Source organism: Antechinus flavipes, chromosome 2 (assembly GCF_016432865.1).
Source record: "Antechinus flavipes isolate AdamAnt ecotype Samford, QLD, Australia chromosome 2, AdamAnt_v2, whole genome shotgun sequence".
NCBI lineage: Eukaryota > Metazoa > Chordata > Mammalia > Dasyuromorphia > Dasyuridae > Antechinus > Antechinus flavipes.
The window spans coordinates 411,280-427,706 of record NC_067399.1 but is presented as its reverse complement, the minus strand read 5'-3'; the positions used below and the strand labels follow the sequence as shown (position 1 = coordinate 427,706).

General features: G+C 45.5%; 1 gene segment (V, D, J or C); it reads left to right on the top strand.

Annotated features, from left to right (window-relative positions):
- Positions 1 to 11,601: 11,601 nt before the first annotated feature.
- On the top strand, positions 11,602 to 12,345 carry LOC127547233 (immunoglobulin kappa variable 2-30-like). The segment is given in 2 exon segments: positions 11,602 to 11,706; positions 11,941 to 12,345. Coding segments are annotated over 2 exon segments (384 nt in total).
- The last annotated feature ends 4,082 nt before the right edge of the window (positions 12,346 to 16,427 follow it).

Sequence of the window (16,427 nt, the reverse complement as noted above, 5' to 3'; positions counted from 1 at the left end):
AAGCCCTCTTGCTTTTGGAACCATTTTTGTTCTTATTTTAATTATTGTTGGCACTTTGTAACACAATGTGGGGTTTCTTTGAGAAGATACTAGAGGGATTTGCTATTTCATCTACCTACAAATTTTACAAATAAGGAAACTGAAGCAAACAAGGTTAAGTGACTTGCGTAAGTTCACACAATTAAGTATCCAAGGTAACATTTGATCTCAAGAAAATGAATGTTCCTAGACAAAGACTTAATACATTACATAGTGCTAGGAGTCTCATAAAAAAATAAAACTAAAACCAAAAAAATTTTTTTTTAAAAAACCAAATCTAAGGATAAGTAGGATTTGTGGGAGCATTTATCACACAAGTCTCCAAGAATCAGGGACATATTCAAGGTCTGAAGGTCTCAGGTTCTTCTCCTGAGCTGGAATCAGTCACTTCTACTCCGAGAATCCCCACACCTCCCAGCTGCTTTGCATAAAGAGATCCCCAAGGGGAGGGCCTGCAGACACAGGGAGATAAACTGGACCTGGGGGCAGAGCAGCCACAGGAGAGGACTCATTGCAAAATGGAGTCTCTGTCTCAGCTGCTATGTGGGCTCTTGATGCTTTGGGCCCCAGGTGAGAACTTCAGACAACAAAACATGCAGACGGGCAACGTGACATGAGATGAGAGAATTCCAGGAAGCTCAGAATCTCTGGGGACAGGAGCCAGTACAGTCCAAGGGGGGATGAGGATTTCTGTGAGATCAGGGAGATTTTCAGAGCCAGGGAGTCTGTGGGCCAAGAATCAGAATGAAAGGAAACTCTGCTCTGTTTATTTCTTGTTGGTTGATCACTAATTTCTGCTCTTAGTTTCCAGGGGAGAAATTGTGTTTACCCAGTCTCCAGCCTCGGTGTCTGTGAGCCCAGGAGAGAGAGTCACCATCAGTTGCAAGGCCAGCCAGAGTGTCCTGCATGGTAATGGAAACACTTAGTTACACTGGCTCCAACATAGACCCGGACAGTCTCCTCGGGGACTCATTTACCAGGTTTCCAAGCTGGCCTCCGGAGTCCCCGCCCGCTTCAGTGGCAGTGGTGCTGGGAAGGATTTCACCCTCACAATCAGTAGTGTGGAGGCTGAAGATGGGGCAGAATATTACTGTGGTCAAAGATCTTTTTATCCTCCCACAGTGTTATAGCCCTGAACAAAAACCTCCCCAGGCCTGGGCTGGCTGCTCAGGGACAGGGTCTCTGCCTCCCCTCCTTCCTCTGCTGCAGCAGCTGCTGGGGGCCTGCTCAGGGGCAGGGTCTCTGAGGCTGATGAGATAAAAGGGACTCGGGGCTCAGGGGAAAGGCCATGGTCTGAGAGCTCGGGGCTCTGGGGACTCTTACTCCTCTTCATCCATGAGCAGAATCATCAAAGAAAGAACCACTGGCTCAGACTGGGTCATCCTACATACCTGGGGAACAGTCTCATTCCTATTTTATCCAACTCCCCTCAGCACAAGAAACAAAGAGAAATCAGAAGCCTCTGGCTAGAAATGCTTTCTGTCCTTTCTCCCTGGCTCAATATTCCATAAAAGTCAATGACCCTTGGTGAAGAAGGGACCCCAGAACTCTAAAAATCCTTGAAGAAGAAAATCTCCTTTAACTCTGCCTCAGTGAGGGATCCTACCAAGGGAAAGCAAAGATGGTTTCATTGTCTAGATGGGGTTCGGTTCAATCCTGAAACTCATTGAATTCTATTCAAATAAAACTCAAGATGAAACTCTGCTTGTAGAACTTCACCCATGAGCCCCTTTCAGCTTGTAGCCAAGGCTCCTATTATAAAAGAACCAAACTAAAATCCTCTCTTTGCAGAGGTTCTAAACATGCCATGCTTGCTGTGCCAAGGGCCTCTGCCCACAGAATATTCTTTTCCAGTGTCACCCTCTCTTTACCCTCACCTATTTCCCTAACAAGACTTTACGTCTCTCTCTCAGGATTTCTCTACTAGAAACTTTACTTCCCAATCCCTATAATTAAACTTTTATCAATCTAGGTTTTCTGGTCTATAAATTCCTTTACAGAGAATCACTGCGCTGCCAGAGGGAGTCCCCCAAACTCCCTATCCTTGCACTGAATCCCAAGGGAGTGCAGGGAAGCCAAACTCTCCGAAGCTGCCACTAGACCTCCTATCCATCATTTAACTCTCTGGCCACCAGAAATCCTAATCTCATTTTGGTTCTCTAAATCTAGACCTTATCAAAGGGACCAAGAGATCAAGAAGATCAGGTAGCAGGCTAAAGAAATCCATCAATGGGCCCAGCTTAAAATTCACATTTTGCCACAAATATGGTAAAGAGCAGCTGCCCTGGAGTCAGGAGGACCTGAGTGCCAAGCCAGATGCAGACACTTCCTATTTCCTAGATGTACCACCCTGGGCAAGTCACTTAAACCTAGTTGCCTCAGCCAAAAAACAAAATCACACCCTGGATCCATTTTCTCTGACCATGAATTTAAATTAGATTTTTAGCTACTTTTTTAACCATTCATACCAAAGGTTTTAAAGAGATCTCTGTAGTCTCCTTTGCCTACTCTTTTCAAAGGAAGTCTTCAATTCCTGCAAGGAAGGGGAATAAACAATTATTTGCTCTCCTCACAGATATGAAGTCTGACTTCTCCCATCTGAATGATGATAAAAAACTAATTTTTATACTCCATTCTGAACTCCTCATTGCTATCCCTTACTGGGGAAAGGCTGCCCCTATGTCTGTGGAACATTGTGTCAACATATAAATATATAGAAACACATTGAGAGAGAGGGGAAGATATCAATTGGAGAATGGCTGGGTAAATTGTGGTATATGAATGTTATGGAATATTATTGTTCTGTAAGAAATGACCAGCAGGATGAATACAGAGAGGACTGGTGAGACTTACATGAACTGATGCTAAGTGAAATGAGCAGAACCAGGAGATCATTATACACTTCGACAACGATATTGTATGAGGACATATTTTGATGGAAGTGGATTTCTTTGACAAAGAGACCTGAGTTTCAATTGATAAATGACGGACAAAAGCAGCTACACCCAAAGAAAGAACACTGGGAAACGAATGTGAACTATCTGCATTTTTGTTTTTCTTCCCGGGTTATTTATACCTTCTGAATCCAATTCTCCCTACGCAACAAGAGAACTGTTCGGTTCTGCAAACATATATTGTATCTAGGATATACTGCAACATATCCAACATATAAAGGACTGCTTGCCATCTAGGGGAGGGGGTGGAGGGAGGGAGGGAAAAAAATTGGAACAGAAACGAGTGTCAATATAAAGTAATTATTAAATAAAAATTTAAAAAAAAAAGAGAGAGAGGGGAAGAGAAAGAGAGAGAGACAGACAGAGAGACAGAAACAGAGACAAAGACAGAGAAGAGCAGAAACAGAGAGGCATATCTCAAACTCACTCCTCTTAGCAAAGAAAAAGGTTAATTCCTCAACCTTTGCTTTTCTAAGCAGCCCATTGCCTCTTTCATCATCCCTTTGTGGATTTCAGTTGACACTAATGCACCATTGCTGGAGTTATGAATTTATCCAAGTAAGCAGAGAACTTTAGGAAGTTCCCAGAGAAGCTGAGGGAACTGGAAAGCTTCAAAAGTTCCAGAGTAAGTTGATTGTATGCAAAAAATCTAAAAGCAAGCTAGCCGTACTAGAAACCTGCAGCTTCACTCTCTGTGGCTCAGCACGGTGAGTGGGTCACCATTTAATAAAAAAGCTGGGGAGATCTCCAGGAGCAAAGCCAAAGGTTATTGTACTTTCTCCCGAGAAGCTGGCGTCCCCCTGTGGAGCGAGCAGTCCAAAGCAGGATGTGGTGCTCTCTTCTTTTCTATAATATGACGGTTCTCTGGGAGCAGGTTTCTCGGGGGCTTCTGGAGGCAGCCTTAGTTTCAGTTCAGATCAATAATCACCTCAGACACAGCCAGGAGGTATAATCCAATCTTTTCCTGTCTCTTCCAAAATAGCCCAGTGAGTTTTTCTTAGAGGCCTATGTCCCTCCTTGGTTCCGAGAGCTCTTCCAGCTTCTGCCTCTAGCTCAACTGCGACTCCCGGCTTCTCAGTCTCCCAACTGACTCCGCCACTGACTCTGCTCCTTTTATGCTCTTTTAGAGGCGCAAACTCAAAGGTTGACTCCTCCTCCGAGAGTGGGATGTGGGAGTGTAACTTGTGAATCTCATCCTGATCCTGAAATCTCCCAAACTTGTAAACTCATGTGTGAGCTAACGTGGGAACTCTCAAAGGTGTGAACACAAGCCTTGTTTCTTCCAATTCCAGTGAGTTAACCCTTTGTAAGGATCCTAACAGGAGGAGGTGACTTTTGGGACATGTTTTATACTTTAAATAGTCCCTAAGGCAACCCCCCCCCATCTTCATTGGCTGAGTTCTAAACAAGGAACTACCCAAGAAACTGGACTTGGCCAGTAAGTACCTAGTTGTCCATGTGGGATTGATAGAAGGAGAACGTGATGTCATGGGAGGAGAGCAGGAAGGGAACCTGGGTATGTATGCCCTGGAGTCAGTGCTCAAGGACCTTCAGGCCTGCTCCAACTCGGAAGCAGATGAAGCCTTACTCCATGTTCACAACTCTCCTGAGAGCTCTCACCTCCTCTTGTTCAGATTGACTTTGAGCCTTCTCCAATCCGTGCAAACAGAGCCAAGTGGTCCTGAGCAGGGAGCTGATTGCTGAGAGCTGGGACAAAGAACAAGGTTCAAGGCTGGTGCTGAATCAGAAAGGAAGGCGGGGCTGAGATGCTGCTGCTGGTCTTCTTCACACAAGGAGATTCTTTCAGGCTTTTTCAGCTTCTTTGCTTAGCAGTTCGGATGCAACGACCCTCCCCCAAGGGACTGTCTACTCCTCATCTGAGCTCTCTGAAATCTGCTCTTCCCTAATCTAGGCGTCAGGCCAGGTAACAGCTGGATTTCCCACCCATCCCATTACAGGGTGAAGAGGACTTGATCACTTCTCACCAAACTGCCTGATCATGGGGAGAATCAGGTCTAGATCAGTAGTTGTCCCAGTTGGGTCCTCCCCAAGTGAAAGAATGGGAAATTGATTGTGGCAATCCTTAAAAATGCTTCCTTTCTCTGCTTTTCAAAGGGTGAGAGTGATGCTTTACTTGAGCAAAGGAAGATACACTTCTAGTGGATTCTAGTGTTGAGCTTCCATGCCAGGCTAACAATTTTTTTTTTAAACTGACTCATCTATTTTCTCCTATTGGGGGTGAACTGCCATCCCATAATAACAGTGATTCACCCTACCTGAGATTTAGCAAATGCTCTCTACCATCTTGATTCTCCCTCTAATTCATGATTTTCCTCTTGTGTTTATGCTTTCTTAACATACATTGCTATTCCACCCCCCCCCCCCCCCCGCAACACACAGTCTCTTACCTCTAGAGTTCATTTTGAATAAATTATATGAATAAGTTTTTCTCAACTCTAGAGCATTTTCCCAAAGGGTGGTACACGTATGCCCAGGGGTCCGGGAAGTTTGGTGGGGATATGCACTGCACCGTGCTTAGCTGCGCCTAATTCTACGTTCTCATGAGTCAAATCAAGACAATCTTGAAGCGTGAGATGGTCCGGTGTGACACGGCGTGAATATACCACATTTCGTTACAGACACATGAAGTTGGAAAAGACAAGATTTATTTCAGAACTTTTTCTGTTAAAACAGGATACACATGTTGCATTTGTAACCCGAATGATGTTAAAGTACACTCCTTATGTTTATTTTTCAAGAATCTGTCTGAAGCCAATTCCAACAATTGCTCTTTTTCCACGTGACAAACCTTCTGGCATGGATTTATATTTTATTATGAATAATTTTATTTTTCACTTATTATTATTTTGTGTATGTACCAAAAAAAAAAAAGAAAAAAGAAATATATTTTGATTGTTATTAAAATACATCCCTTTTTTTGACAAGGGGCACTCAGCGTTATGAAAATTATAGAAGGGGTGTACATATGTCAAGAGTTTGGGAAACGCTGTTCTAGAGGGTCACTCTATTAAGGCTGATACATTTCAGGTCAGATTTGCATATTATTCTGGGATGTCAAGTTCACTTCTTCGTTATCCAAGCTTATGCATTTTATGCCCATTCAGATAGGCCAGTATTTTAAATGCTGAGTCCCTTCTTGGATTTAGTGTCATATGAATTTCTGGGTCTCTACTCTTCTTATAGAAGCTCTGTGGTCATAGTATTCATAATATAATGTACCCCAGAGAACTCAAGGTCATGAAGTATATGGTTAGAAAGAGTTGTGGTCATTGGTGAGTCAAGAATGAGTTTCTTAATTCTTTAATGTAAAAATGATGAGGTTTGAATGCCCTCAAATCCTGGAGGTCATGAGGTAATGAGAGCTGTTAGATATCCCCTTCAATCAGTCATAGGTTTAAAGTGAAATAATTCACATATTCCTGAAGTATTAATTGCGAAATGAAAGTTTATTGTTGGATAGAAACCAGTTTCTAGGGACTGATGTCTATAGTGTCAAAGTCCTAGTTGGAAATGGAACTTTAACACTGAAGGAATCAGCGGGCAGAGTCCTAGCAGCTGAGCAAGCTACCTGAGGCCTGCTGCAAGGAGCTGGCCCAGATACTGCCCTTTGTAAGGAGTCTTGGGGCTTCAGGAGCCGAAGTTCCCAGGCTTAGATTCTTATCAGTTTTCAACCCAGATCTCCTATTGGAATTAACAACATTTCAGAGGGGAGCTTTGTTGACCGGGACTCCTAATTGAATCAAAGAGCAGATTGGAACAAGATGAGTCAAGTTCAGATGGAGGAAACATGTAGCAAAATTGGGGCCAGACTCAAATAAAAATAGACTGAACTGGCCAAGGAATGAATCACCTCAACAACAGTGAGACTCAATCAAAGATTATGCTACCTTCTTACCATTTTCCCTTCTCTTTTCTCAAATACTTTCCTTCTCCTCATTTATCAGTAAAAAGTGGGAGTGGAGAAATGGAAGAAGGAGTGGAAAAACAGAGCTTGCTCATATATAGCACTCTCACCAAAGCTTGCTCATTGGAAGAATCTTTACAATTTCGTTTTAAAATCTATTGCAGTTATCTTTCTGTACTTAAATAGGTCACATGCCTATTACAAAAAAAAAATGTGCAATTGATAGGGAGGTGGTGAATTAAAATTAGACATTTATGTGTCTAATTTTTTTTTTTTGCATTTTTTGGACAATTTTGAGTGAGACTCAAGCCACAGCTTTAAATCTCAACTTGGAAACCAAAGATCAGAAAAGTGTAGATTATACATTTGTAGATAGAGCAACTTCTAGTGGGGAGGGATGGTCACTGGAGCCAGTAGGAACTCCTGCTCGTGGATTCTGACTATCCACCTCTTTAGCGCTTCAGGGTAGTTCCATTGAAGGACAAAATCTACACCATAATATTGGCTAATTGATTACTTATATGACAAACAGCTGGTCTCTGTGGATCATGATAAATATGGAACATCTGAAGGAGGGTATAACTCTGCCATCACTGCCACATGCCCAGCTGGCTCCACTCAGACCAAGTATCACACGGGTTGCCAGGAGCCATAATTATAGGCATAGAGAACTAAGAGGTGTGGGACTGGGACAATGATCCTAAGTGAGGGCCAATGACCAGCTGTGGGTTCCTACCCACAGAACAGAGGAGCATGTGGAGTACGGGGACATGAAAGGAACATATAGTGGTGAGACATACCGGCAATGTGAGGCAAGGTTGCCTAGTTTAAAAAAAAAGGTTCATTCTTTTTTAATAGCCTTTTATTTACAAGTTATGTGCATGGGTAACTTTACAACACTGACAATTGACAACCCTTTTGTTCCAATTTTTCCCCTCCCTATCCCATCCCTTCTTCTAGATGGCAGGATGACCAGTAGATGTTAAATATATTAAAGTATAAATTAGATACACAATAAGTATACATGTCCAAACCGTTATTTTGCTGTACAAAAAGAATCGGACTCTGAAATAGTGTACAATTAGCCTGTGAAGGAAATCCAAAATGCGGGTGGGCAAAAGTATAGGGATTGGGAAGTCAATGTAATGGTTCTTAGTCATCTCCCAGAGCTCTTTCACTGGGCGTAGCTGGTTCAGTTCATTACTGCTCCATTGGAACTGGTTTGGTTCATCTCATTGCTGAGGATGGCCAGGTCCATCAGAATTGGTCCTCATAAAGTATCGTTGTTGAGGTATATAATGATCTCCTGGTTCTGCTCATTTCACTTAGCATCAGTTCGTGTAAGTCTCTCAAGGCCTTTCTGAAATCATCCTTTTGCTCATTCCTTACAGAACAATAATATTCCATAATGTTCATATACCACAATTTACCCAGCCATTCTCCAATTGATGGACATCCATTCATTTTCCAGTTTCTAGCCACTACAAACAGGGCTGCCACAAACATTTGGCACATACAGGTCCCTTTCCCTTCTTTAGTATCTCTTTGGGGTATAAGCCCAGTAGAAACCCTGCTGGATCAAAGGGTATGCCCAGTTTGATAACTTTTTGAGCATAGTTCCAAATTGCTCTCCAGAATGGCTGGATGTGTTCACAATTCCACCAACAACGTATCAGTGTCCCTGTTTTCCCACATCCCCTCCAACATTCCGCATTATCTTTCCCTGTCACTCTAGCCAATGTGACAGGTGTGTAGCGGTATCTCAGAGGTGTCTTAATTTGCATTTCTCTGGTTAATAATGACTTGGAGCATCTTTTCATATGGCTACAAATAGTTTCAATTTCTTCATCTAAGAATTGTCTGTTCATATCCAAAAAGGTTCATTCTTAACAGGACTTTATGACCAGGCCTGCTGGTGTTTGTCCAAGCTCAGGAAACATCAGTTCTGTGGTTCAGCTCCAAGAGAATTCATCCAGAAGGTGAGGGGAAAGGATTGTTTCTATCCCAAGGGCAGGACAAAGTTTACTTGCTGGGCCTTAGCTCTGGAAAACATGGTGTCTCCTGAAAGCAAAAAGAGAGGAGTGAAAATTTACAAGGAGATTACGACCTGGGGATCCTGACATAGACAAATCAAAGATTTGCTGAGGAGAAATGCTACTTGTTCTTGCTCTTAAGCCCCATCCAACTTATTTTTCTTCTATATAATCAGCCACTCACAGTGTCCCTTCTAGATCTTTTCCTTTTGGCAATGGCAGTTTCCTTTAAACCAGAGAAATCCTGAGCTTCTCAAACTGGCTCTCTCTGGGAAATAAAGATTAGCCCAGCCCATTACCCACTGCCCTGGATGCTTCCCTTGTCCAGAGTTGACAATAAAATAATTAAGATTCACTCTTTTGTCCAGTTAGACAATAAATGTCTCTGCTTTTCCTTCTCAGCCTAGAGGTGATAGAGGAAAGCAATGGGCCCATGTAAAAATCTTCACCTTTCTCCTGCTTTAAATGCTTCTTAAAAACAAGAGGTGTCAAAGGATTCTGGGTAAGTGGAATAACTTTCCAGTCAATATAGGAACTTCTATAATGGAGCAGATAAGAGAGCTGGGCCTGGGGTCCAGGGGAAGCCTCTTTCTGAGTTCACATTCCAGGCTTGGGGTCAGGAACCTTCCTCTTCCAGAGCTCAGATCTGGCCTCAGACACTTACTAGCTACATGAACCACAGCCAGGCCCAGAGCCCTGTTTGCTTCAGTTCTTCATCAGTAAAAGAAGCAGAAGAAGTAAGTGACAAACTAGTCCAGGATCTTTCCTAGAAGTTCCAAATAGAGTCAGGAAGTCTTACTGAGTATTAATGATCAAAAACCCACAACAAAAATCCAGTCCAGAATCTCTCCCCTGAAATCTTCTCTCAGTTCCTAGCCCATTTACCACAGCTCCAAGAGGGGACTTGCCAGATCCTCTCCCTTTAATGTTGTTCCCTTCTATATTTTCACTTCTCCCCAGCTTCCTCTTCCCCCATGACGTCTGTCTTCTCTTTCCCTTCTCCTCCCACCTTGTTTTCTCCTGCCCAGGGCAGTTGTAGAGAAGATCAAATACAGTCATTGCGAGAGCTCCTCCAGAGGATGGATTAAGAAGCCACAAGAGGTCAGTTGATCTCTCCCTCTTTATCACACAAGAAGAAGGATTCTGTCAGAGTAATTGAAGTTTCTTTTGTTAGAGTTTCTAGATTTCTGACTGGAGTCAATGTCTGGGATAGAATTTGCCTCCATTTCATAGAAGCATTTGAAAAAAAAAAAAAAGACAAGGAGAATTCTGGGAAGATGGCAGAGTAGTTCAGATAATTCCAAGCTCTTCAGGTTTCCCCTACAAACAAGATAAAATGACAACTCAGATATATCTAAAGTGACAAAAAATGAACACAAGTGGGGGCAGAGCTGGTCCTCCAGGAATGACCAGAGAAGGTACCAAGGGCGGACCTCACATGGAGGCTTGGTCAGGGTGAAAGGTAACGGCTCCAGGCAAGTTCTGCTGAAACAGCAAGCAGTGACCCTGTGGTAGCTGGGCCGGGAGGTAGCCTTGGCTGAGCCCAGGAAGGTTCATCTCCCAGACAGTGTGGGGAGTGTGAGGTTGGGGAAGTCTGAGGGAACCCCTGTTTATGAGGGAGCTGGGGCCAACTGTGCTGCTGAGAGGCAGCCCCACCCAAGGGGAAACCAGCACATGCCTGGTGAGGGCAGAGGCAGTGGGACAGGGACACTGCTGGCTGTGGGCACTTACAGAAGGATGGAGTCCCTGGGGAGGAATCAGGGGAAAATTATGTAAAAAGTTCATGCAGAGAACAAAAGAAACTTACAAGGAAGAAAAGCAAAGATGGGCAGCTCTGAACACAGTGTGTAGGATTTATTGTAAAGAACTTGTTTTTAAATTTCAAATAAATAAATAGTTAAAAATAAGAAAAACATTACATCATACCATCCATTTCTTCAGGAATGTGGGGGAGGGATAGAAAGTTGGTTTCCTAAACCATGCCAAGGAATGAAAGGGTGGCTTGCTTTCCATTTTAGGAGGCTCCATTCTAAGTGCCCAAAGGATCCTTAATTAGTGGGATTGCAGGCCATGAATGGGACAGAGTGCAGGATATCAGTATCTGTCCTGTTTTTTATGCTTTCAGGCTGTGGTCTCTTCCTAACACAAAATTGATCATCTGCAATCTCTCTGGCTTTTGGAACCATTTTGTTTAGTGATTTTTGGCACTTTGTAACACAATTTGGGGTTTCTTTGCAAAGATACTGGAGGGACTTGTCATTTCCTTTTCCAATTTGTTTTACAAATAAGTAAACTGAGGCAAATAAGGTTAAGTGATTTGCCCAGACTCACACAATTAATACCAAAGAACAGATTTGATCCAGTAAGATGAATGTTCCCAACCACAGACTCAACACAGTTACATACTGCTAGCAGTCTCATGAAATAATAAAGCTGATTAAAACAAAACAAAACAAACAAACAAAAAGGATAAATAGCATTTGTGGGAGCACTTATCACACAAGGGTGCAAGAATCAGGGACATATTCAAGGTCTAAACGTCTCAGAGCCTTCCCCTGACCTGGAGTCAGCCACTTCTGCTCCCAGAACCCCCACACCTCCCAGCTGCTTTGCATAAAGAGATCCCAAGGGGAGGGCCTGCAGACACAGGGAGATAAACTGGGCTTGGGGGCAGAGCAGCCACAGGAGAGGACTCATTGCAAAATGGAGTCTCTATCTCAGCTGCTATGTGGGCTCCTGCTGCTTTGGGTCCCAGGTGAGAATGTGAGAAAACAAATCATGCAGATGGGCAACGTGACATGAGATGAGAGAATTCCAGGAAGCTCAGAATCTCTGGGGACAGGAGCCAGTACAGTCCAAGGGGGAATGAGGATTTCTGGGAGATCAGGGGGATGTTCAGAGCCAGGGAGTCTCTGAGCCAAGAATCAGCATGAAAGGAAACTCGGCTCTGTTTATTTCTTGTTGGTTGATCACTAATTTCTGCTCTTAGTTTCCAGGGGAGCAATTGTGCTGACCCAATCTCCAGCCTCGGTGTCTGTGAGCCCAGGAGAGAGAGTCACCATCAGCTGCAAGGCCAGTCAGAGTGTCTTATACACTGATGGAAACACTTACCTAGACTGGTTCCAACAGAAACCAGGACAGTCTCCTCAGCGACTCATTTACCTGGTTTCCAACCTGTTCTCCGGAGTCCCCGCCCGCTTCAGTGCCAGTGGTGCTGGGAAGGATTTCACCCTCACAATCAGCAGTGTGGAGGCTGAAGATGCGGCAGTCTATTACTGTTTTCAAGGATCTTTTTATCCTCGCACAGTGTTACAGCCCTGAACAAAAACCTCCCCAGGCCTGGGCTGGCTGCTCAGAGAGGCCCAGCTGCCTCCCCTCCTTCCTCTGCTGCAGCAGCTGCTGGGGGCCTGCTCAGGGGCAGGGTCTCTGGGGCTGATGAGATAAAAGAGACTCGGGGCTCAGGGGAAAGGTCACGGTCTGAGAGCTCGGGGCTCTGGGGACTCTTGCTCCTCTTCAGCCATGAGCAGAATCATCAAAGAGAGAACCACTGGCTCAGACGGGGTCACCCCACAATCCCCTGGGCCTGAGGCACTCTCCCATTCCTATTCCATCTGACTCCCCTCGGCACAAGAAACAAAGAGAAAGTAGAAACTTCTGGCCAGAGATTCTTTCTGTCCTTTCTCCCTGGCTCAATATTCCACAGCACAAGAAGATCAGGCAACAGGCTAATGAAACACATCCATGGACCCACCCTAACCCTAAATTCACATTCTCCCAGCAGCCAGATGGCACGGGGCAGCTGCCCTGGAGTCAGGAGGACCTGAGTGCAAATCCAGACTCAGACACTTCACATTTTCTAGTTGTGTGACCCTGGGCAAGTTACATAACCCTAATTGCCTCAGGAAAAAAAATTCACACTCTGGATCCATTTTCTCTGACCGTGCATTTAAATCAGATTTTTATCTACTTTTATTTTACCCATTCATGCCAGAGCTATAAAGATCTCTCTGGAGTCTCCTCTGTCCACTCTTTTCAAAGGAAGACTTCAATTCCTACAAAGGGGAATAAGAGACGGGCGCCAAGAAGCCGAACATTCTGCCCTCCTCATAGTTTTGGAGTCTGCTCAGAATTATGACGACCTCCCCCATCTTAATAATATTAATCTAATACAACTTTTTTTTTTTTTTATAATCCAATTGATGTAAACTGTGATCTTTGGGGGAAGGGTGAACCTGGGTTAGAATCTCAAATCCTCTTGCCTTTTGGGAGGGGCCCCACTCTCCTTTTTATAGGGGAAACTTCTATAGCATCTCCACCCATAATTCAATTGGAGATCTTGACCTCTGGTATAATCACCACCCTTTATTGAGTAGAAAATTAGTCCCTCAAATTCATCTGCAAATTGGCCCCGTGACTTTGGGCCCCAAACTCCAATATAATCAAAGGCCGTGTGCCCAACCCTCTGCAAAAAGTCCTAACAGGATTTAGCCTGCTAAGAAAGTTGTTTTCTCAGTGTAATAAACCCATTTTTTGCCACAAACCCCTTCTGTATTCATTCTTTTGCAAATTCTGTGAATTCTTTTGCAAAGCTGCCACCTGGCCAGGAGATCTCGTAATCCTCATTTCTCACCCCTCAACATTTGGTGCCCCGTACAGGGATCCCCAGAATTGTTGGCCGAGGTAAGCCTTCTCTGGCTGTTGTCTATTCTATAGCTGGGAAACCCAAATACCCAAGAAGATTTGGGCCATCAGGAGCTCTATGCTCAAGCAGACTTCCTTGACTGGAGACAATTGGACCAGGTATTCCTGTGGATTTGGGTTTTTTTTTAAATTTTTTAACCTAAGTACCCTTAATCAGGGACTTCCATCACCTCTCTCCCTCCCCAGCGATGCCTGGGAGGATGGAATTCTATAGAATCTGAAACCTGTAGCAAAAAATAGGACAATTTATCTCTGTATCTCTTCTTAAGGATTCTCCCTTATGCTGTTTCTTTAACAGAGACAAATTCAGCCAAAAAGATCTCAAAACTAAAAAAAAATCCTTAAATCCAACAGCGCTGCAGGAAGCTGCTTCAGTTTGCTGGAGGGAAATCAAAATTAGATACCAACCTTTTAAATAACTCCCTCCTTCCTACTCCTCTAGGACACAAAATCCCTGTGAATCCCTTCAGAACCACCTCCTTCCCAAAGACAGGACCTTGTGTCCGGCAATGTCTCCTTAACTTTGGCCCCCTCACCTGGACCAGATCCTGAGACTCCCAGGGCTTTTTCTCCTCCTCAGGATCCTGATTCTAACCTCTGCCCCCTGGGAGAAGCTGCAGACTCTCAGGGAGAGACACTCAGAGCAGAGCCGCCTCTTCAATGAAAATCTCTCCCAGACTAAGGAGAAACTTGGCCATTGCTCCGAGGTCCCCGCCCAGCTTTGTGAGGGCTCCAAGGCCAAGGCCCTCCTTGGTCTGTCCTGGGGAGATGTTACTATTAAACAATCTGCCCCAGAGACAAGGAGGAAACTGCAGAAGCCAGTTCTGGGCCCCAGATGGACGGAATTTGGGGACTTTTGGCAGCAAAGAGTCTCCCATTAAAGCTGCAGGAGAAATCCTACAGCTGCTACACCTGCCCACGAGCCCAGAGGTTTCCGCCATATTTGGGAAGGACACGGGAAGGGAGACTCGCCCCCGGCCAAGGGGAACAGGTTTGCAGGCTCAGCTGCTGCAGCTCCTGCCCCCTCCCCCCTGACTGAGGCTCTTTTAGTCCCCGGCTCCCTGATTCTTAGGCCCCTTCCCGGAGCTCACAGGGACAAGCCCTGCAGAGGAACCGGAGCCCCTTTCTCCTTGTGGCTGGTTTCTAACCCCCTCGAGCCACCTCTTAGTCCCAGAGGCAAGTCCTGGAAACGGACCTTTGGTCTCCCTCAGGCTGCACACCTGGGGAGAAACGCTCTCAGTCCCTGGGAAACACGTTCTCACTGTCCCAGGCTGGGGGGAACCATCTGGAAGGTCTGCCAGGCCCGCCCAGTCTGTGCCCGAGGGACTCCTGAGGGAGCTGCTGACCCTCCCCCTCCCCTGAAGCTCCCGCAGACAAGGGGCACATGCCCGGGGGAGGTTGGCAGGGACCGGACACACGCCCCCTTGTGGAGGTTTCAGGCTGCTCCCGGTCTTCACTGACCCCCTCACTAACTGGTGGAAGCTTTTCCCTGCAGGACTCAGAAGGCCCAGGAGGCCCCAAGGTGCTTGCTGAGAGATCCCGGCTCTCCTCCCCTGCCCAGCTCCTGGCAGAGCCGCCATAGAGCAGCTTTTCCCTCTCAGGTACTTCAGACTGTTCCTGAGAACCCACAGAGGACCTGAAGCTGCTCTTCCACAGGCCCCGGAACCCCCCTGGAGAGAGAAGGGGAAACTCTGTGTCCTTCTTTCTCTCACTGTGGTCTCCTTCCTTCCTTCCTCTCTCTCTGGTCTTCTTCTTTTGGCCATTTTCCACCCCAAGGATGAGAACTTTGCCCCCAGCATTTTCTCTCTGACTTTGTCATTCTGGGCCCAGCCAGCAGTTACCTCCTTCTCAGCCTTCCAGCTGGGGCTCCGTGGGCAGTGGGGGCGTTCAGGAGTGTCGGCTGGGCCTTCAGCAGCCTCAGGGCAGCCCACAGATGGGACCTGATGCACTTTTTGCAGAGCCCCCGTTCCCAACGTCGCCGTCTCCCCCCTGGATGGCCCCACTTCTAACCTGCTTGTGAGATTTGGTTCCTCCAGGCTCCAAGCTACAAACTTCCAGCGACTCACTCAGTCTGAAGATCTTGGGACAAGTGACTTGGACTCTCATCATCCCCCAGATGTTGCTGCTGCCATGTTCAGATCTCACACTTCCCCTCCCGGCCTGAAACCCCAGGGAGCATCGGGACAGCTCGAGGGCCCTTGTCAGCTTGAAGGAGCTCCAGCAGATGAGACATTTGCCCCTTGGCTCCAAATGAATTTGGGGTGACTGCTTGAGGGGGGAATGATGTAAACTGTGATGTTTGGGGTCTCAACACCTCCCAGATTTTGGGAGGGGCCCCACGCTCCTATTTAGGAGTAACTCCCATAGCATCTCCACCTATAATTCAATTGGAGATCTTGGCCTGGGGCATAATCACCACCCTTGATTGGAAGGTTCCCCAGGTCCAGGCTAGAAAACCCCAATATTATCAAAGGCTGTGCGCCCAAACCTTAGCAAAAAGTGCTGACAGGAGACAGAAGAGAGCCTGCTGAGAAAGCTGTTTTCTCAGTGTAATAAACCCATTTTTTTTGCCACAAACCTGGCCTGTATTCATGCAGGTTTGCACATTCTTTTGCAGAACCTGCCACCAGCCAGGGGATCTCTCAACCCTCATTTCTCTCACTTCCATCTGAACTCCTCATTGCTATCCCTTAGTGGGAAAAGGCTGTGGAACATTCTGCACGTCAACATATAAATATATACAGAGAGAGAGAGACAGAGACAGAGAGAGAGACA